The sequence below is a fragment of the Polistes dominula genome, unplaced genomic scaffold (genome assembly GCF_049000335.1).
Source record: "Polistes dominula isolate Pdom_NZ unplaced genomic scaffold, Pdom_raw_medaka contig_29, whole genome shotgun sequence".
Classification (NCBI taxonomy): Eukaryota; Metazoa; Arthropoda; class Insecta; order Hymenoptera; family Vespidae; genus Polistes; species Polistes dominula.
Window position 1 is genome coordinate 611,143 of NW_028300865.1, and position 24,153 is coordinate 635,295.

At 32.3% G+C, this 24,153-nt stretch overlaps 3 protein-coding genes across 6 annotated transcripts; 1 reads left to right on the forward strand and 2 right to left on the reverse strand.

Moving 5' to 3' along the window:
- Nucleotides 1-95: 95 nt before the first annotated feature.
- LOC107068332 (uncharacterized) lies at nt 96-18,684 on the reverse strand. Of its 2 annotated transcripts, none has more exons than XM_015324596.2 (2): nt 15,311-18,684; nt 96-5,063 (listed from the first exon to the last, which is right to left on the reverse strand). In XM_015324596.2, exon 2 carries the CDS (start codon nt 4,988-4,990, stop codon nt 2,960-2,962), a length of 2,031 nt encoding a protein of 676 aa, XP_015180082.2. In that variant the 5' UTR covers nt 4,991-5,063; nt 15,311-18,684; the 3' UTR covers nt 96-2,959. The 2 variants fall into 2 exon arrangements, with proteins under 2 accessions (XP_015180082.2, XP_089035974.1); XM_089179848.1 differs by lacking the exon at nt 15,311-18,684 and adding an exon at nt 9,779-11,826.
- A 225-nt stretch (nt 18,685-18,909) lies between these two features.
- Nucleotides 18,910-22,140, forward strand: eIF3d1 (eukaryotic translation initiation factor 3 subunit d1). The gene is made up of 4 exons (XM_015324600.2): nt 18,910-19,048; nt 19,880-20,200; nt 20,275-20,320; nt 20,477-22,140. Exons 2-4 carry the CDS (start codon nt 20,033-20,035, stop codon nt 21,940-21,942), a joined length of 1,680 nt encoding a protein of 559 aa, XP_015180086.1. The 5' UTR covers nt 18,910-19,048; nt 19,880-20,032; the 3' UTR covers nt 21,943-22,140.
- LOC107068334 (uncharacterized) lies at nt 22,129-23,952 on the reverse strand. Of its 3 annotated transcripts, none has more exons than XM_015324601.2 (4): nt 23,739-23,952; nt 23,416-23,533; nt 23,244-23,327; nt 22,129-23,130 (listed from the first exon to the last, which is right to left on the reverse strand). In XM_015324601.2, exons 1-4 carry the CDS (start codon nt 23,793-23,795, stop codon nt 22,241-22,243), a joined length of 1,149 nt encoding a protein of 382 aa, XP_015180087.2. In that variant the 5' UTR covers nt 23,796-23,952; the 3' UTR covers nt 22,129-22,240. The 3 variants fall into 3 exon arrangements, with proteins under 3 accessions (XP_015180087.2, XP_015180088.2, XP_015180089.2); XM_015324602.2 differs by having other exon boundaries at nt 23,402-23,533; nt 23,739-23,757; XM_015324603.2 differs by lacking the exon at nt 23,416-23,533 and having other exon boundaries at nt 23,739-23,872.
- Nucleotides 23,953-24,153: the final 201 nt, after the last annotated feature.

A 24,153-nucleotide genomic window follows, 5' to 3' on the forward strand; every position in this document is an offset into this window, starting at 1 on the left:
TTATTTCTATTCGTAAGAAATACAATTCAAATATTCTATCTAAATCTATAATTCGATTTAATACAATCATATTTCGGAGTCTTATTGTTTTCCTGTTTTTATTTTTTTTTTTTTTTTTTTTTTTTTAGTTATTTTCTTGTTAATCAGTTAAGCGTGTTTGACGATTATATACGTCGTCATGTCACGAGATGTGACAAAATTCGTCGTGCTATGATCCGTCATGCGTATAAAGTTTGTTTCATTTTCTAAAATAAAGTTGTCTCTTTTTGACTATCCAATATTTTAACAGCGCTACTGTATACTCTACGTTTGACGACTATAACCGTCATCGCTTGATTATCGCGACACACACCAGAGAGCGTACTCTGCGCACAGATCATCGGCATGCACTTTTTAACTGGTTAATAGAAATATATATATATATAGATATATATGTATGTATATTTGACTAAATATTAATAATATATAAAATAGATAAAATATATATATATATATATATATATATATATGGATATAAAATCCACTAAATAAACACATACATAATACGTAATTGAACAAATTGATAAAATGATCTCTCATTCCATTATTATTATTATTGTACGCAAATAATTACAATTGTTTCCATTTCTAATACAATACAAATATAATATATTTGTTTTTCATTAAATATAATCAAGTAGAGAGTATACTAATTGAGGATAAATAAAATGAGATGCAAATAATTAAATGACATTTAATAATAATAATAATTTATTATTATTATTATTATTATTATTCACTTTTTACACAGTTATGTTTATTTAAATATTGCTCTGTATGTTATATGAACACGTGAACAGATTATTGACAAATAATTGAAGATTCAACGTGTAGAAATCAATTCTTAAATTCATTTTTATATTTGAAAATAATGTTTTTTATTTTTTGGTTCTCGTTGAAACTCCACATTTGTTTAATCCATCCTCGTATATATATATATATATATATGTATTATAAATAATATCTTATAATTTGTATTCATGAGTATATAAAAGTACAGGCAAACACTTAGTGTTCTTGTTTGTTTGTTTGTTTGTTTCTATTAAGAAATTGTTTTATTATAAAGTACATCATAAATTGTTCTATACGACACTAGAAATTCAACATTACGGTTATTAATTTCACCTTTTGATTTTTAATAACGACCACTCTTTACAATAATTCAATTTAATAATATCCTGAAAATATATAAAGAAATAACTTAAGTAATTTTTGTTTGTTTGTTTGTTTGTTTGTCTTCCCTACAAAAGCTTAACTTAATTTCAATTTCAAACATAAATGTAAAAAAACAAAAAGGTTTTCTTTTTTTTTTTTTTTCAATCGATTGTACCACCTAATTGATTTGATTCTATTTGACATAACCTTTAAATATAAACTTATGTATATGAATGATGAATTAATAGATAATTTTCAGATTGTTTCGTAGATAAAATTAATTATCTATAACATACGTTAAACGATTTCTATCATAGAGTAGTAAATCGTAAATAAGCGAGGTTTTATAACGATCTTATTCTAAACATGAAAGAAAAGGAAAAAAAAGGAAACATTGTAATAATAAAACAAAAATTAGAAGTGAAATCTTCAAAAAAAAAAAAAAAAAAAAACGAAGTTTCCAGAGAATGAGACGAATACAAAATATCTGCTGTAGGATAATTGTATTCTTTTCTTATTTTAGTGAAACGCGGCCGTTTCATTGCCGCCCACCGCTCCGTTACATAGCCGCCGTTTACCGCTCCGTTACATTTTTTCAAATCACACCCATTCTAAAGAAGTTTTCACTTCCAAAAAAAAAAAAAAATAACAACACAAGAACGCACAAAATAATCATAGGAAATAGTTCAAGCACAAATTATCTAACAACACATTTGCTTTATTTTATTTTATTTTATTTTATTTTATTTTATTTCATGTTTTTTTTTGTCCTTTTTTTTATACTTTCTATTTAATCAGTCGAAAAATTCTCGCAGAGCAGTCTATTGCAATAACATTTAATGCATATTATAATAATAATAATAATAATAATAATCACTATTGACAAAATATAATTACTTAAATGTCTATGATTTTCTGCGTTAATAATTCGCTTTTTTCGCAAAGTACATTTGAATAAAAATTATTTTAACATGAATTTTTCTTAATTTGTCCCAGTCTTAGAAATAAAAATGTGTCGTGTCACATAAAACTAATTACTACCAACTAATGCATTATTATCAAATTCAAAAATGATAATTCTCTTTTTTTTTTTTGTTTTCTCTTTTATTCCTAATTTTTGAAATGTTATTATTATTATTAAAAAATAATTAATTCTTATTTTCTAAGTTATGTGGGCAGCGCCATCGCTTTATGAATTGAAAGATATTAGAAAAATGTTGATACTTGAAGTATTATTTTTTCATATATTGATGATCGATATGTGTTTTCACATTTTTCTTTTTCTTATACAATTATTATTATTATTTTGTTTTTTGTTTGTTTTTTGTTTTCTTATCTAATCTTATTCTCCCATTAAGAAATTTTTTTTCTAAATCTTTCACGATAAATATCTTTTCGAATAATTCCCTCCCCCACAACGTATGTGTGGATACTCGAAGCGTTACATAAAATTAACACTAGATATACCACCATTTTCTACTATACTAGTCAACATGATGACTGATCTGGTCTGACATATCTAGTGTTAATTAAGTCAATTGAATTTAAAAAAAGAAAAAATAATCTTCAAACGATAGCTCTCTCTCTCTCTCTCTCTCTCTCTCTTACTCTTTCTTTCTCAATTCTTATTAAATACAATTGGATAAATTGTCAGGAAAAATTTGCTAAATATTTCTTAGTTTAATATATAAAAATATAATTTTTGCTAATCTCAGTTCGTAATAGAGAAAAATTGGAAGATGCAATAATAAAATCGTATAATAATTTAAATCGTGTACGGATATTGAGAGACATAATCTCTGATCATATATGGTAAATTGTAGGTAGGTAAATTGTGCTTGTGAATAGCCAATCTTGCCAAATGACAAAGTGATCTAACTTCTTTGACTAAAGGTTCAGTGAGGTAGATTTGACCGTAGAGTAGGCCGTTGTAATCGACCCAAACCTCTCTCCTACGTTCATTTTTCTTTTTTCTTTTGGAATATTCAATGTAATATTCCAACAGGCTGATAGGACAGTTAAAACTAGGTATGTCATTGATTAAATTTATATCCGCGTCTAGCCTAAAGTCATTACCATAATCCGCCTGTATCCTAACGGATGTAGGACCCCTTTCGGTTTGCACGGAAATTGCAAAGGTAAATCTGCAGTCCGAGCTATCCCTCATTAGCCATCTGCCAACTGCTACGTTTTTAAGAAGAATCTCACTCTGTTGCCAACTTAGATCCTCGTGATACCAACCGCTAGTTCGAAGATATTTTTTGATTTTCATTAAACGATCATTATATACCATTCTCACTAAATTACTGCAATTAAACTTGGGCGGACTCCATGGAATTCTTTTATATATATCATACATATCAGTATCAAACATGTCAGTAGTAGACGACGTTTCCTCTTTTTTCTGACAAGAAGAACACTCGTCGATGTTACTTCTCTTGATGTTATTGTCTATTTTGATTATACCACCGCCGTTGAAATTGTTAAAGCTTTTACCGGCGACAATGATAGTACTTTCAGGAAAATTATAATTCATCGCTTTAGTTGTTGCCGTTATATTCAAGGAACATTGGTCTATATCTGGCGGTAATTGGAGAGTAGCGTTCAATTGTAATTGAATGCCATTAGAATTACGAAGAGATTCATTATCATTAGAATTATTTAACAAATCTCCCGAGGACGGATTAAATGGCAGCCCATTATTAACCATCGTTACGTTTCTTTCATCAAATGTTTCATTATCAGAATTCTTGTCTATGTGATTAGGAACTTGAGTTGTTCCTGGACAAAAGACCAAATTTTCACTAAAATTATTTGAATCTCTATTTGTCAATGGTGGCTGTTTAAGTAAATTATTTTTAAGCGGTTCCGTCGTATCTTCTTGAATGTAATTCCTTTCGGATGATTTACAATCTTGTTTAGGCATTATTTTAATATTACAAAATCCAGAATCGGATTCGTTGCAATTGTTACGTATGTCGGAATCATCCTCGATTGGTCGTTTTTCCGAACAACATTTCAACGAAGGGTTGTTCCTCCTATTTCCAGGTAATTCTTGACATCCGCTCGGTGTTTTTATAGCTATTTCATTCGAATAAATATGTTCGCGAAAGCGTGAAGAAACACATCCGCAATTTTTCTTATCCGTAGTTGAGGATTTTGCAGCTGAACTACCATCACCATCACCATCACCATCACCACCACCATCACTACCTTCGTCATCCTGATGATCGTTCGTAGATATTTTCGTTTGAACGTAACGCCCACCGACCGACAATTTTGGATGAATCACGTCGTACGGTGTTTCAACTAAGGTACAAGAATCGGTATTGTAAATGAAACAATCACCCGATTGTATGATGGGCGTTGATATGGTCACACTACCGCCAGTCAGATCGCAAGAAGTTATACGACATATTGAAGATGACATACAATCATCTCTATCATTTTTCGTCTGATTATTGGATAAATCAGAACTCGGACTTTCAATTAACAACCTCTTGGATGAATAATTGTTCTTCGTTGATTTATTATTAACGCATTTCGGATCTTCAGTTTGAATGATTTTGTTCATATGGTCATTATGACTATCGTCCAATTGGATGGAATATTTTGGAATATTTTGTATGTTAATAATTGGCGATGGATTGATCAAACAATCAGAATCGTTAGTGTATTGTTCTTCAGTCATGTACCACGTATCCTCGGTACAAGGCATTGTTTCACTACAATTGTCCGTATGTTCTTCATTCGCCAAAAATTCAAGGCGACAATTAGGGCACATCACTGTCAGCATCTTGATACTTGGATTAGTTTGCGTCACCGTTGTTGAATAAGGTACAACATTGATGGCAGGCACGTGCCGTCACCTAAAATCATATAACGAAACTAATTCATTATTTATGCTAATAAACTAATAAATATCTAATATTAAATATTAAATCTGGTATTTATATTGGGTTGTTCTGAAAGTTCGTGCCGATTTTGACGGAAGATTGAAATGCAATCCCATTTAAGTTTCTTTTTTGTTATATATTTATTACATAATAAATGTAACTATATATATATTAATAATTACAACAACAACAACAACAACAACAACAAATGTTTCTTTTAAAATCCAAAATCTTCATATCTATAGGGTGGTCAATTTATCATAGAACGTCGTGTGATACAATAAACGTGCGTTCTAGCGTGACCGAAGCTTCTAAGTACAGCAGGAAGTAAGTAGTTATGTACTTCTAGGTAAATGGATAAGTTACACACATGTACATGTGCATACAGAATAAATGAATTCGTATTTTAAAAGATATTCGTGTTTTACGAATTCTCAGCGTGGTGTCTTTTAATCGTTTCGATGGCTTCCTAATGTCGTTTCTGTTAAACCTTTGAGTTGGTCGAACACAGAAGAAGAAGAAGAAGAAGAAGAAGAGTGTATTTATAAACCTGACATATGCCTTGAATCGAGAAATTTATTAGTAGCTACTTTTTTTACCCCCCCTGTAACAGAAATGAAACAAAACAAAAAATTCTCAACTTCCTTTGACCTTTATATATACCTCATTCTCAAATGATTCTTCCTATTTCCGGTTAATCAAAGAAACCTTTTTACAACAACTTTATCACACTTTTCTTCTTCTTCTTCTTCTTATCATATAAAAACAATCCTAAATTATACAAGTTATTATTATACACATTGACAAAATGCATAAGCAAGTGACGTTATTTTTCTAAGAATTCAAATGTAAAATATTATTGACGGTTATATACTGCGAAACATAAATGGCGGAAAATTACAAGAAATTCTCCTCCCTTATGATAAAATGCGACACTAAAGTAAGTAAAGGTGTACACAGTTTCAAGTATTGATCACATAAATAATGATTCCGATATTGAACAAACACATTGGAAAACTTGGAATATTTTATATACTCTTCCTCCTACGCACTTTTTTTCTTTTTTTTTTTTGACGAATTCAAAAATCACATAACCTGTTATTTGGGCGGGAAATTGTCAATTATTAAACACGTTAAACGTATACTTTTTACGTATTTTATATATAAATTAACGAACAAATATATATTTCATAATCTTTTGATTTATTTTTTAAGCATAAATAAATAAATAAATAAATACATATATAAAAAATAATATAAATTAGTTATTAAAAATGCAAGTGTAATTAAAAAGGGAATTCCTCGGTTAATAGGTTAGGAAGCTTACATAAATATATAAAATATAATATAATATAATATTTAATTTATAAAATAATATATTATATAATATATTTATATTTTAATAAGTTACTATACTATATATATATAAATATATCTATTTCGTTTCACATTAATATATTTATTTATAATTTATAATTAAAATTTAATTTATTTAAATATATAAAACGTGTACAGGAGAAGAAGTAAAAAAAAAAAACAAAAAAAAATTGATCCAAATTTTACTTACTTACTTATTTTCAAAAGAATTACGCTGACAAATTATTATCAAAAGTTGTGTACTCCAATTGATAAAACGTTTAATCGTATTATGTGCGTATATATATATATATATATATATATATCAAAAGATATATACTTATCATTGAAAGTATTTATATATACAAATAAAAAAAAATCGATTTTTTTTTATTAATATTCGATTCTCGATAAGTATATTTTCGTTGATGAATAATCATAAAATGTAATGCAACAAACAATTACGAATAGAGTTACACATTTGATTTGATTTTTTAATTATTATTATTTTTCTTTTCTTTTCTTTTCTATGTGTGTATTTCATTTTTCTTTATCGTTATCTATCCCCCCCCTCTCTCTCTCTCTCACACACATACACACACTCTCACTCTTTCCTTTTATCTAACTATTTCTATGTTAAGCATCAGAGTTCCGTAAATCGAACAGAAGCGTGATAAAAACGTCACACACATACATACATACATACATACACACATATATACACAAATACACATATAACGAATGAATTGCGTAAATCTTTCAAATGGAAGAACAGTACGGGCATCTATATCACGATTTCCTAGTAACTAGCGTGTTTTTGCGTCTATCCAAATAGTCTTGCGCAACTATTTCAACGTAAATAATCAACGAAGGCGTAATAGAAAGAAAGAGACACAGGACAGAGACAGACAGAAACAGAGAGAGAGAGAGAGAGAGAGAGAGAAAGAGAGAGATATATACAGAAAAATATCCAAGTGTGATCTCGTCTAGGAACGATGTTTCTTCTTTCTCTTTTTCTCTTTCGAACCTAACACCCACCCCAACCCCACTCTTCCACCCCACTTCTCTCACTCTTTCTCATGAATACAATGTTCTAAGAGTTACATGAATACGAGAAGAAGAAGAAGAAGAAGAAGAAGAAGAAGAAGAAGAGACTGGTTGTGGGCGGCTTTGTGAGTTCGTTTTCATGAAAGAGCATCCGAATAATACTGGTAAAAGTGTGTGAGAGAAAAAGAGAGAGAGAGAGAGAGACATATATACATACACACATACAAAATATACAGGAAGAGATATAGATATATAAGTTCATATACAAACAAGGAGGAGAGAGTCTATATAGGAGCTTATTGTGCGACGAAGCATGTGGCCAACGTATGTTTGTGTGTGTGTGTGTGTTTGGTAGGTGATTTCGTAGTATTAGTGGAGTAGCGCGAATGGCCGCTTCCACGAACTCGAGTCTCTCGGAGTTCTGCCTCCGGAGAGTGTGAGAGAGGAAAAGAGAGGAGAGAAGGAGCCGATCCGGTGTCGCAATGCCAAAAACTCGATCCTGTCTCTCGCCTTCTCTCTCTCTCTCTTGCTCTCTCTTTCTCTCTACCAGTCCCTTTCTATCCTCTACTTCAACCCCTTTCTTTATTTTATGTTTTTATTTTTATTTAAATTTTCTTCTTCATTTTCATTTCTTTCCTTTCTTTCGGAAACATTTATATATAAAATTATATTTATTATTATTATTATTATTATTATTATTATTATTATTATTATTATTATTATTATTATTATTATTATTAGAGAAACGGGCAAAAAAAAAAATAATGAAATTCTAAAAACTGGTTGCAGCAAACTTGTATCGTTAAAGCAGCAATGTATAATAAACAATAATAAAAATTTGTTATGAAATGTCAATGCTGCAATTATGTTTAGTGTTTACTTTGAAAAATTATGAATATTTAAGAAAAATTGTTTATAAACTTGTCAAATTCACCCTATAATAATATCTTATTTATAATAAATGATAATAAGTTTTCATTTAATAAGAAGATACAGAAGAACAAAATGTAAATACAAATTGTGATAGACTTCACCTTATTCCACACATGCTGACGAAAGCAACACATCATATCAAATCATATCACTTCATGTCCTATCCTTATCCTTATCCTTATCCTTATCCTTATCATTATTATTATTCTATCATATCATTAAATATACATATGCTTGTCGTTCACGTATTATATACGCACGGAATCATCGTCAAGAGACGATGATGACGTAGATGATGATAATTCACGAAAAAAAAATGTCATTTGTTCGTCACAATTCACGAACGAGAATTCTCGCGTTAACTTGAAGCTCGTTTTAACGAATTAACGATTATACACCATACAACACCTTTTATCTTCGGGGTCCATGGAATTCCAAAGGTGTACATTACGCGCATTTACACTAACGCTACTATTTCGAGGAAAAGTGATAATCTCTCATGTGTACCGAAAAGGGGGGCTTCTATCTTTATAAAGTAAAAATACATACACATAAAAAAAAAAAAAAGAAAAAGAAGAAAAATAGAAAAAGATAGAAAGAGACATAGAAGTTACCAAGTTGTCTAAAATTATTCTCTCAATTTTTTATAAAACAAATATCATACACGGTTATCATTATAACGATAACAAAAAATATATTATAAGGTAAAACAAGAAGAAGAAGAAGAAGAAGAAAAAACACAAAGTTAATAGTTCGAAGAAATGATCGCGCACAAGGCTTCGTTAAAATCGATGACAAATTTCTTTCGGAATTGCAATTGGAACTCGCGAGTGATGTTTAATATATATATATATATATATGTGTTATATCGTGTACACGACACGACACATACGTACACATATGAACATTTGTACATAGACACAAAAATAGAGACAAATTCTCACGTATCAACGTGATTACTTACGTATGTTTTAAAGGACGAGACGATATGGAATACTTAGAAGTGTATTTTTCGTTCGCGTGCTACGTCATGAGTCACTTCAATCATACGTAAGAAAGATCGATCGATCGATCGATTGATTAATCGATAAATAGATAAGTAGATAGATTGATTTCGTGTCTCCGAATCGTATCATAAAATCCGTCATTATTCTTCCGCTTAAGTACACGTCACTGAGCCTTGTATACATACACGTGCACACATTTTAACAACGCTCCTAGTAAATGCATACATTACACACACACACACACACATATATATATATATAGAGAGAGAGAGAGAGGGAGAGAAATCGAGCAGTAAAATTATCAGCAACCGTTCAGGGAAAGCCTTGATAGCGATCCCAGCTTACCTCGAATCGCTTAAATCCTTTGATAGTGATCTACGATACGATGTTACCGAGAATGAGAGAACGTGCGAAGGTTGTTCCATTAACGTGAACGAGATCTGGCTATTTCATTTCATTCCTTTTTTTTTCTTTTCTTTTCTTTTCTTTTCTTGCCCCCTTTTACTTATACTTTATTTTTTTATATAACATTTTTATCTCCTTGTTTTATTTTGTACCTATTCGTTTTCTCGAAACGTCATCGTTCTTCGCAAAACAGCAGCCATATCCGCGGAACAACAACAACATTCGCGGCCACGCGGTGGGCGTGGACCTCCTACCGTAGAGTTGAGTTACTTTGAAAAAAAAAAAGAAAAAAAAAGAAAAAATTTGAACACCGTTCGAAGAGGTTTCTTTTCCCCGAACTCTTCTTTTACACACGTTTTAACTACGACCTCATTTGGGTTCGTCGTTCTACACCATCCCCCTTTTTCGTTGCTCGTGTTGGCCACGATAAATCGTAGGAAGGAGACAGAGCCACGTTCTTCTTTTACCCTCCTCCTCCTCCTCCTCCTCCTCTCATTCCAATCTTCTTCTACTGCTAGCAGCGACCTTGCGATCGTTCATCTCCGACGCATTCGGAATATCGAGAGAAGGGCCTTTTTTTTTTTTTTTAAACGGACCAACTCTCCGAGACGCACCCAAGAGATGAGGAAAGGAATGAAATTCGAGGAACTGCTATGCCTACTACCCCTCCTTCTACTTAAACACATACCTCATATTAATGTAAGTTTGACTACTACTACTATCTAAGCAACTACTACACCTATTCATCTATCTATCTATCTATCTATCTTCTTCTTATATTCGTTAAATCTGTCGCCTCGTAGAATCTAAATGCGTGTTTATTAAGAAGAAAATAAGAATTTATTTTTGGCGCCATTCGCGTAGCGCCGCGACGCTCGTCGAATTTTTAAAATAAAACACGTGTCTGTGTGTGTGTGTGTGTATGCGCGCGTGACATAGTCGTGTCGTTAGACGATAATAGGATTCACTAGCGCATACTCAGACGAGTTTCGTCATACCAGACTCTCTCGACTTGGCATTTATTTTCGTGCGGTCTCAATAAGTGTCCGATTAAATTGGATTCATATGAGTGAACGAGTGAGAAAGATATATATATATATAGGGGGATAAAAAAAAAGGAAAAAGTAAACAATGTATATAACATACAAGCCTACTTTCTTATCCTTCGGGATAATGAAGGGTTTGGATTTCCATTTATTCGAGACCTCTATCTATCGAGAGACGAAAACCGATATTACAATTTTGTAGTTTTATTTTTTTTATTTTTTAATCGAGCATATATATATATATACTTAGAGGGAGAGATTAAACGATGAAAATAATAATAACTTTGTGCTAGACGTAAATCAAAATATTTCGAAAACAATGTTATTATTAACGATAATGCATGAATTTTCTGTTCTTTTATTTTCTTTTTCTTTTTCTTTTTCTTTTTTTTCAAGATAATCACTAAATTTAATGGGTTTAAATTATCTTGTAGATATACATGCACATATATTATACATATATATGTATGTATATAAAAACTGTATAAGGTAAATACACGTAAGAGGAATATTTTTCATGTTTTATCTTACAAAAAAATAAAAAGATTGCATAATGACGTTTTTACTACCACTACAAAGAGATAAATTCCGTTTCTCTTGTTCGCTCAACGAACTCTTTCACCTCGTACTTATATTTTCTATCTGTATTATTTATTCTCTCTCTCTCTCTCTCTCTCTCTCATTTTCATAGTTGTTGTTTTGATTCTTTTTGACTAGTGATGCGCGCGCATCCAACACTCATCATCTCTTATTTTTTATTTCGCAAAGCCATATGGAAGAGGAGACTCGCGACGTCATCGTCAAAGGAGACACACGCATGTCCCGTGAATGAGAGGCAACATCCTAAGAAGGAGGAGGAGGATGAAGAGGAGGAGGAGGAGGGATGAAGAAGGGAGGATGGTCCTCTTTCTTTCTTCCTTGTTGCACACAGTGTGCAACACCTAACGTAAATACTTAGGCTCTTATTCGCATCATGGCATGGCTTGGTTTGGTTTGGTTTGGTTTGGTATGGCATGCATGCATACAAGCTTTAGTGGGTTGCATACATATTGAAAAAGGAAGGAAATAAATAAATAAATAAAGAAAGAATGAAAGAATGAAAGAATGAAAGAATGAGGAGAGTGGGAGAGACTACGACAACACCTTGGATTCGTCCCTATTATCAACATAATAATAGAATAATGAGCCATTGTGCGTAACGTTAGAACGAAGTCGACGTATATTATTAGCTATTATTATTATTAGTCTTCCAAGGAAAATCGTCTTTCTTTTTTTTTTCTCGGTATTTTACCTACCCCACCAATAGACGACTTGGAAATTGTGTGTGTGTGTTGTTGTTGTTGTTGTTGGTTGTTTGGCTGCTCGTTACGTTTACAAGCAAATATAGTAGGAGAAGTTAAAAGAATGCAAGTATAAAATGACGTACACATATGTAAGAGCGAATAAATACAAACCACCCACTTATTCCACGAAAAAGAAAAGAAAAAAAAAAACAAAGAAAAAAAGAAAAGCAAGCCGCCCACTCTAGAAAATAATATCCAACGTCAGTTGGTAAAATATTACACACACTCTCCAGTTATTTTTTAGTCAATAAAAATATCTCACCGTTGTTCAAAAGGAAATTTGATTTTGAGTGACTCGAATCAAATCGTTGAAATTTTTCTTTCAAGCTACTATATATATTTTCGTTTCTATCTACATTTAACTGTTTCTTCCTTCTTATCTTTTATACGCTCTCGCTAAATTTATCTTTAAGTGGGGGTGGGGAGGGGGAATTAAAAAAAAGAATGATAAAAATAAAAAAAAAAAAAATTAAAAGCAAGTTTTCGGGCTTGTGCTTCCGAGAAACTAAAGCATTTCAAATTAGCTTTGTAACATCAATGAATATCCGAAAGAAATACTAACGAACTGGTTTGATAAGGTTCATAAGAATCCATTTAGTGTAATCGATTCTACGAAATCCTTAGTGGCTTATAATCTTTGTAAAGGCAACAACGGTAATGACGATTTCAGGCTAAACGTTGCGTAATCCAACACAATGTGTGCGCGTGTATGCGTTTCCGAGAGAGAGAGAGAGAGAGAGAGAGAGAAAAAGAGAGAGACATTGATAATATTATCAAATGGGTTCATTTAACAAGAATGTCACCTATTTTACATATAAACAAACAAACAAACAAACAAGCATGTTGTAATATTATTTATTCTCTCTCGTTTACGAGAGACCCCAAAATTGTCCCCCGTATTGACGGGGGCCCGTCAACAGCCCCCCCCCCGGTGTTGTTGAAACTCAACAAACGTTATTTTTCAAACTGTAGTTACAAGGATTTACTGCTAACTCTTCTAACCTCATTTACAATGAAATTTACAAAAGAAAATACAAAAGAGAATAACAAAGAGGACTACAATTCGTATCCTTCCTGGTCAATCGTCATTTTCATCATTTCACTCACGTCGATCCGATTCATCTTACACACACATACACATACACAGCAGAGATACAAATTCACGTGTAAATACTTATATGCACGCATGTGCATATACGTCACACAAAGTACTTTCGTATGCAAATCCCAAAAACGATCGGCGTAGAACTTAATAAATTCAAGTAACGGTGTAACCGGGATTCGTTTACCGAGAATTCGAGTGGCCGTTTTCGATTGGACAAAAAAAATTCCTCGACCTAATGAATATTTATTGGATATACAACTGTAATAAAAGAGGGAAGAGAAATAAAGAAACAATATTGAGTGTTAATAAAAATAAAAAGCAGATCAAATGCAAATGATTTTTGTCATACTGTCAAAACGAAAAGATTAAGGTTAGGTTGTAATAAAATTAAGCTTCATAAATTTAACTATTTCAAATTTATAGAAAAAAGATGGCGGCGGTGGTGGGGGAGGGAGGGAGAGGGTATTCGGTCAATCACAAAACACGTATAACTTCCTAGTAATACACTGCTTTACTTGTCCTTCAACAGAAGCCACATTCTGTCAACCTTGAAACATATCACACACACACACACACATACACGACACTGCTACACACTTATCTTTTTTTCTTTTATCTTGTTTTTTGATTTTATAAGTTCATTTAATTATCTTGTAAATTTGATCGTTTACGATTGTAAATAAGAAATAATAATAGTATCTCTCTTGGAAATGTGAACAAGAAGAGTAAGAAAACGACTCTGGTGGTGGTGGTATTAGCTTTTCCAAGAGTAAACTATTGCTAACGATTTTCACGACCACCAGTGTGAAACTAATAAATAACGAGAAAAGAATTACGATCGGTATTCTTGGTATTATTACGTAAAAGTTGACTCGTTCTTTATTGTCTCCATGTTCCGCTTCATTTCTATCATCGATTCTAACGGAATGAAACATTTTTGCATTTCAATTGGCATCCCAACAAATCATCAACATACATACGTTAAAGTGATTAGGTTAGTTATTACAGTGGTATAATATTCTATAATGTTAAATGGTCATAAATTGATTGTTCTTTATGATCTATTGTTGTATTATATACTATTTATGTAATCTATGTATATAACATAGTTCTTTATTTATTTTTATTTTAAAAAGGAAATATTATTTCAAGTTATTCAATTATAATGGAAAACATATTTTATTTTAGGTTAAGCTAAATGAACTCAAATAAATGAATAAAATATTATATTATATTATAATCACTTTTATAATTATACGAGTTGCTTCTAACTAATTTAAATATAGTTTTCTATAATCATTATTTACATTATTATCTATTACATTATTTACTATTCCATAGTCATATGTTTTCAGAAATCATGAGACAAATGAAACTGAGTAAGCAAATAGAATATTATACTAATAAATAAGAATTGATTATATTGATTTAAGAATGAATTTATCATTTTGTTTAGTTGCATGCACTGAATTATAAAATAAATGTTTATATAGACAAAACTTTAATATCTTTTATATTCACACAAGTTTTTCAACCAAGAAATATATCTACATTGAGGTTAGGACTTCCATAGTCAACACAATACCACAAACATATCCAATACGTAATCTATGATCTTCAAGAGACTTGTAAATAAACTGAACACTAATAACGAGTATATCTTTAAATATTTGTAACTATTATTTATCACAATGAACAATAACAAATATGCAATTTTTCAAGAGTGATATAAGAACAAAAAGAATTACTACTTTGATAAAGAGATTATCTACATTTTGACTAATAATGCACATTTTATTCAACACTTCACATTGCATATTTTAATATAATATATATATATACTGTTAAACAAAAGGAATTTTTAATTGTTTATCAAGAAAATTTATATGGTTGAAAAAAAAAAAATATATATATATATATAACAGATATTAAAGTTCACTACATTATTTATATAAATACTTTGATTTTATTTTCTTACCAATTATTTGTTAAATCAATGTCTCGTCCAGGACTCGTATTCCTCACAGAGGACATTCAGAAACTGAACGAACGAAAAAGAAGAATAAGTAGATGATGATGATGATGATGAAGAAGAAAGCTGGGACGATTCTCAAGGAGAAATTCTCAAAGAAATTTCCTCGAAATACATTTGGCTCGCACGTTCATAATTGCTTTCACCTTTTCCAAGAATCGTTATACTGTACTGGGAACAACGTCGATGAGGGTTACACATCACTGTCGGACACTTTCAGTAGGAACACCAAACGTACGTTGACAGAAAGAAAGTTTCTCAGGTATAAATCTTTTAAGAGGGTCTGTTAAAAATATAAAGAATCGTTTTCTTAAGATATATTGTAACACGACTTCCTTTTATTTCCGTTTCTCCGAAGTACGTCAAGTTCGACGAATGAGAGAATGGAAAGGTAAACTGGCTGCTGTTGGGAGAGGGAAAGAAGAAGAAGAAGAAGAAGAAGAAGAAGAAGAAAAAGATAAAAAAATAAACCTCAGAGAAATAGGAAACTATATAGGATAAATATAAAGGAAATAATTAAGATAGTTTTAAACGTCACGAATAATTCATAAGATGAAATAAAGAAATAAAGAAAAAACTGAAGTTACTAAAGTTCTACACCGCGAGGATTCTCCACGAGTAACTGACAGACTGACTCCATTGAATGAATATATAATTACAGACGCGGCCGCACGCGGCGGTAAAGTAGATATAGTGGGGATGTAATAGGGAAGGAGTGGGGATAAAGTGGGGATGAAGTACGATAGTACGATTGAACGAACGAGACGGTGAGGGAAATCGTGGAAAGCGGGACAGTGGCTCGATGAGGTCTGAGAAACTTGGGTTTATTGCTGCCGCCGACGCCGATGCCGATGCCGTTGCCGTTGGCGAGTATGCCGGGGCCGAAGGCTATCTTTCTTTCCTTTTCTCCCCACCTTCTTTCTCTCTCTCCCTCTCTCTCCCGTATACCCGCGTTTAGGCGAAAAGGTTTATGCCTCAGGGAAAAGTGGATTCCGCCTAACTGGTTTACGTACGAACTTGCGAGCATCGCGTCATCGTTCCCCTATATCTCTGCGGAACTCGCGTATGTATACACCACACTATTTTGTAGCGGTACGGGCAACAAGCCACCCATCCTTATTTCTCTTTCTCCATTTCTTCTCTATTTCTTCTCTGATCCCATTTGTGTTACGATATCCAGAGGAACGTCAATGATTTCACGTAAAATCGAACGATGTTAAGTCTTTTTAAAAAGACCCTGTATCCTCCTCCTCCTCCTCCTCCTCCTCGTCTTTCTTTTGTTATTAAATTCATTTTATCTTTGGTGAATTAAATTACCTTTACACAACACACATATATTAATTGGAAATAGTTCATGAGGTAAATATCGTATTGTATAAGAGTTAATCGAAGTATGGAAGTAGCGATTTCTCTTCGAACGTCCATCTGCAATCATCATCATCATTATTATCATCATCATTATTATCATTATCATTATTATCATTATCATTATCATCATCCTTCTCGCTCAGTCTTTACCAAGAATTTAATTTCAAGGTTTTCTCGGTCTAGTGAATCGATAGTACTGAAAGTCATACATTAAACAGAATAGTAATGATCCCAATAATGGTAGACGTGCTGTAGAAAATAATGTTCTGGGAAGTACTTTCACTCTAACCAGTAATGGCGTGTTGCTGAAAGTATAATGTATAAATGGCTATTTCGTGATCGTTTAAACGATGCAATGGGAATGACGTGCTGTCCTCCTACATGGATTATGTTTTCCAATGAAAGATGATTTCTTTTGTTCCTTTATATCTTTTCTTTTTTACAATTCTTCGTAAGAAAACTGTAAATGTATTAATAATACGTAGGTGTATATATATATATAGTATCAAGTATATGGTTAAAAAAAAGGTAAGAAGATATTTCGAGTATGTATGTTACATATCACATGTGATATTCACATTTGTAAGAAAGATCCTTTGAAAGAGGATGTAAAGAATCGTGTCCGGTCTTCTTCCGACCGGTCAGTCTGGAATATAAGAGGATGATCGAATCCCTCGAATTCCCCTTTAATGCGAGCTGTTAAGTTAGGAAGAAAGATTTCTCGTGGTTTAAAAAAAAAAAAAAAACAAAAATAAAAGGAGATAAAATTTGAGTGTTGAGGATGAGGAACACGAGCTGTAGGAGGGTGGGCTGAAAAAGACAAGAGAGTTCCGCGTATCTAAGCCACGTTATTCTCGCCCGTTTCTAAGTATAGATCGGCTCGTGATCGGTACCCATAAGAATCCAGCTCGTCGCGTGCACACAATATACTTGAGTTCCTTTCACGAAAGTATACGTATACGTAGCCACAGTCAGAGTGTATTATCTGGAAGGTTAGTTTCTTTCGATGGTACGTACGTGCAGGGAAATACTTTACGAGCGCTCCAAACCGCATGTTTCTACACTTCGGTCCTATTATATTACCGATACTACGTATATGCACGCATACATGTCTCTCATATGTGAAATTTTAGTACCTCTCTCTCTCTTTCTCTCTCTCTTTCTTTACCTTTGATACAAACTATTTCATCAAATCTATACGATCATTCTTTTCAAAGTCATACTCGGTATTATTAACGTACATACATACAAATGTAGAATATATCACGCACGTGCTAAGCGCACGAGAGTCCTTCGTGATATTTTGAGAAGACATTAGCCTAGTTAAGGCCTTCCTGTGTACTCGTTTCTTATATAATCAACTATATACCAACTTATAGATTTTATTTCATCGAATTCGCGTACTTGGAAGATATTTTTATAAACCCATATTTTTCCAACGAATGTTTTACTCTTCTTCTTCTTCTTCTTTTTATTTGGATAATATTTTGTTGATAATTAAAAAGGATCAAAAGATTATCTGTTATTCGTATCAACAACCAACGTACGTATATATAAATTGTAGTTATGTTTGCAATGTTATATTTTATTCGAGCTCTTTCTCTTTCTACGGTCCAACGATCCAGGTGCCCACCCGGTTGTTTGCTTGGTATCACAGGATCTCGCCAACCATCTGTCCATTTCCGTCTCTCTTCGATTAAATTCTTTGGTACGACCACCTCTCTTTCTGTGAATCTTTCTGGGGAACCGTTGCTTTCGAAAAGAAATACGAGACAGCCTTTCTTAGAGCACCACTACTGTATGCTCCCCATTAGTTTTATGGACAACAAATTGCTTCAGACAGCTGTCTTTTAAAGCGTTTCTTTTTCATATTATACACTTGCTAACATCTTCCCTATACAATTATTTAACATCATATGTACTAATTACAAATTTCTTTTTTCTTTCTTACAACATTTGTAATTAATTTTTCTTTGACTGTGTAAAAAAGAAAACAAATTGTTTCTTTAATCCATTAATCCAATTAGTACAACACGTTACTTCAAGAATTGTTCTGAAAGAAAATAATTTGTTTAATAATAAAAATTGACATTTGTCAATATTCGTTGTTAATTTTTTGGGGCACCCGGTACCGAAAGTTCATCTGCCGCTGTTCTACAGCTATACACACTTTAAGTAGACATATGTGTACATATATACGTATATATACTTCCTGAGGTCAAGTATCTCGGACCCTCGATGGACAAAGGAACGCTCTTTTACGATTATGACGCAGGGATAAGCGACGATGGCTACGAAGATCGTGAACACCTGGCCGTGAGTCATGAGTACTGAAATATAACGTACACTATGATCCGCCCACGCATCACTTTTCTTTTTTAACCTAATACTCGATCGTCATCGAATCGACTTATGTGTTAGTTTGTCAGTACTTACTAAAGATAATAATATTTTCAAGTTATATAAATTACAAGATATATATATGTATATATATTTTCCAAGAATTATATCATTCCTTTGAATAATATACTTCATTAATTTTAATGCTAAGTCATAGCTTTTAATTAATAGACGTCATTATTACGGTCAGCATTAACGACTATTCGTGACGTTAATTTGATGTTAATATAATTATAAGTTTTTACGTATATATATATTTCAAATTGCAAAATAATGCAAAATAAAACGTGCAGCGTTTTAGCATTAATTATATAGCTCTCTTGTCACGTGTTAATATCAAAATGGCCACGAGTTTGTGTACCACGTGTGTACTATGGATGTCAAATAAATTTGACGATATAATCAAATACGTTAATATTTTTCGAACACATGGTATAGATGGTTTCCCTGGAAACCATCAAAGAACAACAGTACTTTTATTTAGTTAGTATTTTAAACCGTACATTGACTTCAACTGTTTTCTATCGCAACCATAAATGTTCCTAGATATTCAATGTTCTCATTGGTTGAATTTCTTTTGCTTCTCTATTGACCGAATTAAATAATTAAATTTGTAATAATTTATTTATTTATTTATTTATTAAAATTTAATTAACAATAAGATTTATTTTTCGTATCAATAATTATAAATAACATTTTTGTTCAATTTGTTTCATTGTGTATGTGACTTTAGTAATATCGTTATAGGAAGTTTACAAGAGAACGGAAGTGGTCGCCATGTTGTCATCGTAATTTTATAAAAATGGCAGCACCGGTCTTTCCGCCGTGAACGTTTGCAACACGATGCCAAGTGTAATTTGTTAAGTTATTACAACCGATATTTAATTCGAACAATTTACAATGGACGAAGTTGTTGAATTGGACGATTGCGATCATAAAGAGGAAAGAGCGCATTTCCAGGCACCAGCAATACAACATAATCCTGATGGTTGGGGTCCATGCGAGTTGCCCGATCAATTTAAGGATATCCCTTATCAACCATTCTCCAAAGGAGACAGGCTAGGAAAAGTAAGATAACACATATGTCTTATTTGCTTGATTGTCATAATCAATTTTTTACATAACCTTTCTTTTAACTTTAGATCTGCGATTGGACTGCTCCAGCATTTCAAGATAAGAAATTTCCAAGTTCGTATTATTATTTTATTTATTATAATCATTTATTAAGAAATCTTTCTGATTCTTGATAAAAATGACGTGACACTAGAATATATTAATTACTGAAATGTTTTTGTCATTGTGATATGAATATATCAATGATTTGAAACTATTAATATTTTTCAGACAAATATACTTCTCAATTTGGCTCAGGAAGTCAATATGCTTATTATCATGACGAAGATGAAAGTACTTTCCATCTTGTGGATACAACGAGAGTGCAAAAACCACCTTACCAACGTGGCAGGTTCAGGCACAACCAGCGTAACTTGCGTGGGCGTGGAGGTCAACGTGGTGCATTGAGTCAAATGCTACAGCTTAGTAAACTAAAGTTACGCGAACGCGAACGCAAAGGACAAACTAAACGTTGGGGTAGACAACAAGGATTGAGAAATCATAAAAATCAACCACCAATCAAGATTCGAGATGCTTCTGTTACCGTAAGACCGGATTGGGTGACCATAGAAGAAATGGATTTCCCAAGATTAGCCAAACTGTCATTGCCCAGTGTTAAAGATGGCGAGGACATACTCTGTTGCGGATCATTAGAATATTATGACAAGACTTATGACAGAGTTAATGTCAAAAATGAGAAACCATTGCAAAGAATTGATCGTATTTTCCATACCGTAACTACCACCGATGATCCTATTATTCGTAAATTATCAAAAACCGAAGGCAACGTTTATGCAACTGATGCGATACTCGCTACAATTATGTGCTGCACTCGTAGCAATTATTCATGGGATATAGTGATTGAAAAAATCGGAGACAAGTTGTTCTTTGACAAACGAGATAATACAGAATTCGATCTTTTAACTGTCAACGAGACTAGCGTAGAACCACCGCAGGATGATGGAAATTCATTAAATTCGCCAAGAAATTTGGCATTAGAGGCAACTTTTATCAATCATAATTTCTCGCAGCAGGTGCTTAAATCAAACGAACCACGTTACAAGTTCGACGAAGGAAATCCATTCATTTCCGAAGAAGAAGAAAGTGATGTAGCTAGCGTAGCTTATCGCTATAGAAAATTCGATCTTAACAATGGTATCGTATTAGTTGCTCGGTGTGAACATGACGCCGTGATGCAAGGCCCGAACAACGAAACACAATTTTTAACCATCAAAGCATTGAACGAATGGGATTCTAAACTTGCAAATGGTGTTGAGTGGCGTCATAAGTTAGATACTCAACGTGGTGCAGTACTAGCTAATGAACTTAGAAATAATGCTTGCAAGTTAGCCAAGTGGACCGTTCAAGCTATATTAGCCGGATCGGATCAATTGAAATTTGGATATGTTTCACGTGCCATCGTACGTGATTCTAGCAAACATGTAATCCTTGGTACCCAACAGTATAAACCCAATGAATTTGCCACTCAAATTAATTTGAACATGGATAATGCTTGGGGCATATTAAGATGTATTATTGATATTTGTATGAAGCAGAAAGATGGAAAATACTTGATTATGAAGGATCCTAATAAGCCTATGATTCGTTTATACGATATACCTGACAATACCTTTGAGAGTGAAGGTGAAGAAGATGAGGATGAGGATGAACCTACGAACGATGCATTCCAAAGTTAACAGAAGAGAACAAGAATCGGCCGAGAAATCTTATATATCGTGAATCATTTCGTCAGCCAATTAAAATTGTACACCCGTTAAACGGCGTACTTTTATTCAAATTTTCAAAAGCAGTTTATATTGAATGGTCAGATCTCGTCTTTGTTGTCAGGACAAGAGGATCCTCATAAAAGTAATAAAATCATATAAACCGAAAAACTTTGCTATATATTTAATGTTATTATATATACATATATATACATGCATATATTTATATTACAACATATTAGAACGTTATTTAATTATTTATTTTATAGATTTATGCCGAGGATTTATTTGCATCTTCCATACGATTGATAACATATCTGATTTTACGTATGGCCGCTTTCAACATCGTCTCAGTTATTTCATGATACAAGACAAATCTAACGGTAGTATTTGTTAGTGGCAAACATTTGATTATTATTTGATCATCTTCCGCATCATCTTGAACTTGAACAAGTCTTTCTACAAAATTCTTCGAAGTAATATATTTAGAATTTATATTTACAAATACTATATTCGTTTGTACCGTTTTCTCATCGACGTTAAACATTTTGGAATTTAAATCATTGATTGCTCGTGCTAAAATTGCTGCTTTTCTATGATCCTCCTTTAACAATGGTACGATTTCTTCTAGAGATACAAATCCAGCAGCCGCGATAATACCAACCTGTCTCATACCACCACCTAAAACCTTTCGTATTCTTCTTGCTTTACGAATGAAGTCTACATCTCCGCATAATAAGGAACCCATCGGAGCTCCCAATCCTTTACTTAAACAAAATGTGACCGAATCGAATACAGAAACCAGTTCTTCGACAGACGTGTTAGATGCTACTGCAGCATTCCATATTCTCGCTCCATCTAAATGTAATTTAAGATTGTGACATTTGGTGAATTCAGCCAATTCTATAATCCAATCTTGAGGTACGATTTTTCCATTGATCGTATTTTCTACTATCACTAATTTCGAGATAGGCTCGTGCAATCTATCTGTGCGAAGTTTATTTTGAAGTAATGATAAATCGAAACTCCCATCGGGATTATTTGCTAAGGGATACAGAGAAACACCTCCTAATTGAGCAGCACCACCTTGTTCGTGTAATATTGTATGAGAATCTTCACCGCAATAAGCTTCGCTACTACGTTCATTGCAATGAACCAATACTGTAAAGAAACGATAAATAATTGATATTTTAATATCAATTGATCTGCATTTTTTTTCTTTTTTTCTTTTTTTTTTTAGAGGCCAATTAATGATAAAAAACAAAAATACCAACTAGCTATCAAATTTCCCATTGTTCCGGAAGTGACAAAAAGTGCAGCTTCTTTTCCGGTCAACATAGCAGCTTTTTCTTCTAATTCTAAAATAATTGAAATATCAAAAAAATAACGACTTATAAATTTAATGATCTAACAAGTGTTCTTAAATATCGACCATTTTTAAAATACTTTTTACTGTCGGATCTTCTTCGTAAACGTCATCCCCTACTTCAGCGTTAAACATAGCAAGTCGCATAGCTTTAGTTGGTTTTGTAAGTGTATCGCTTCGTAAATCAACGACATTATACTGAAAAAAAAAACAAAAAAATCAAATATTAAAATAACGTTATCAAACGATTATCGATTAAAATTGATAAGTAATATACTTATCATGTGCCGCGTTATAAACACTTGAAATAAAAATTCCATCGATTCGATTTGATTCGATTAAATTCGATTTTTTTTTTTTTTTACTTCGCGATAAATTATTCAATGAATTATTATTTTCTTACTTTATTTTCATTATTTGAAACGTCGAAAGACCAGTATCCTTTGTCAATATCTGACATTATTGTACGTTTATTTGTTAAAGAAACACTTTTACAGTTAATTCGTCCAACTTTCGTAGCACACAATACACCTCTTAAATAATGATAGGAAGTAAAAGATTTACTTGATTACTTAAACTATTACGTCAGTAATCTCTTGTTTTAAATTATTACTAGAGATGCCGCTTTTTTTTTGACACATACAAGGTTAAATAATTATTTACAACGATTGGATGAATGATATATGAAGTAGATTACAAATTTAAATTTTAAAATTTGCAAATTCTACACGTGACTAAATCAAGGAAAAGCAATGTTATGTAATTGTTCATTTGTTTTAAGTCGACCAATCATAGAATACCTAATATGAAATGTAAAA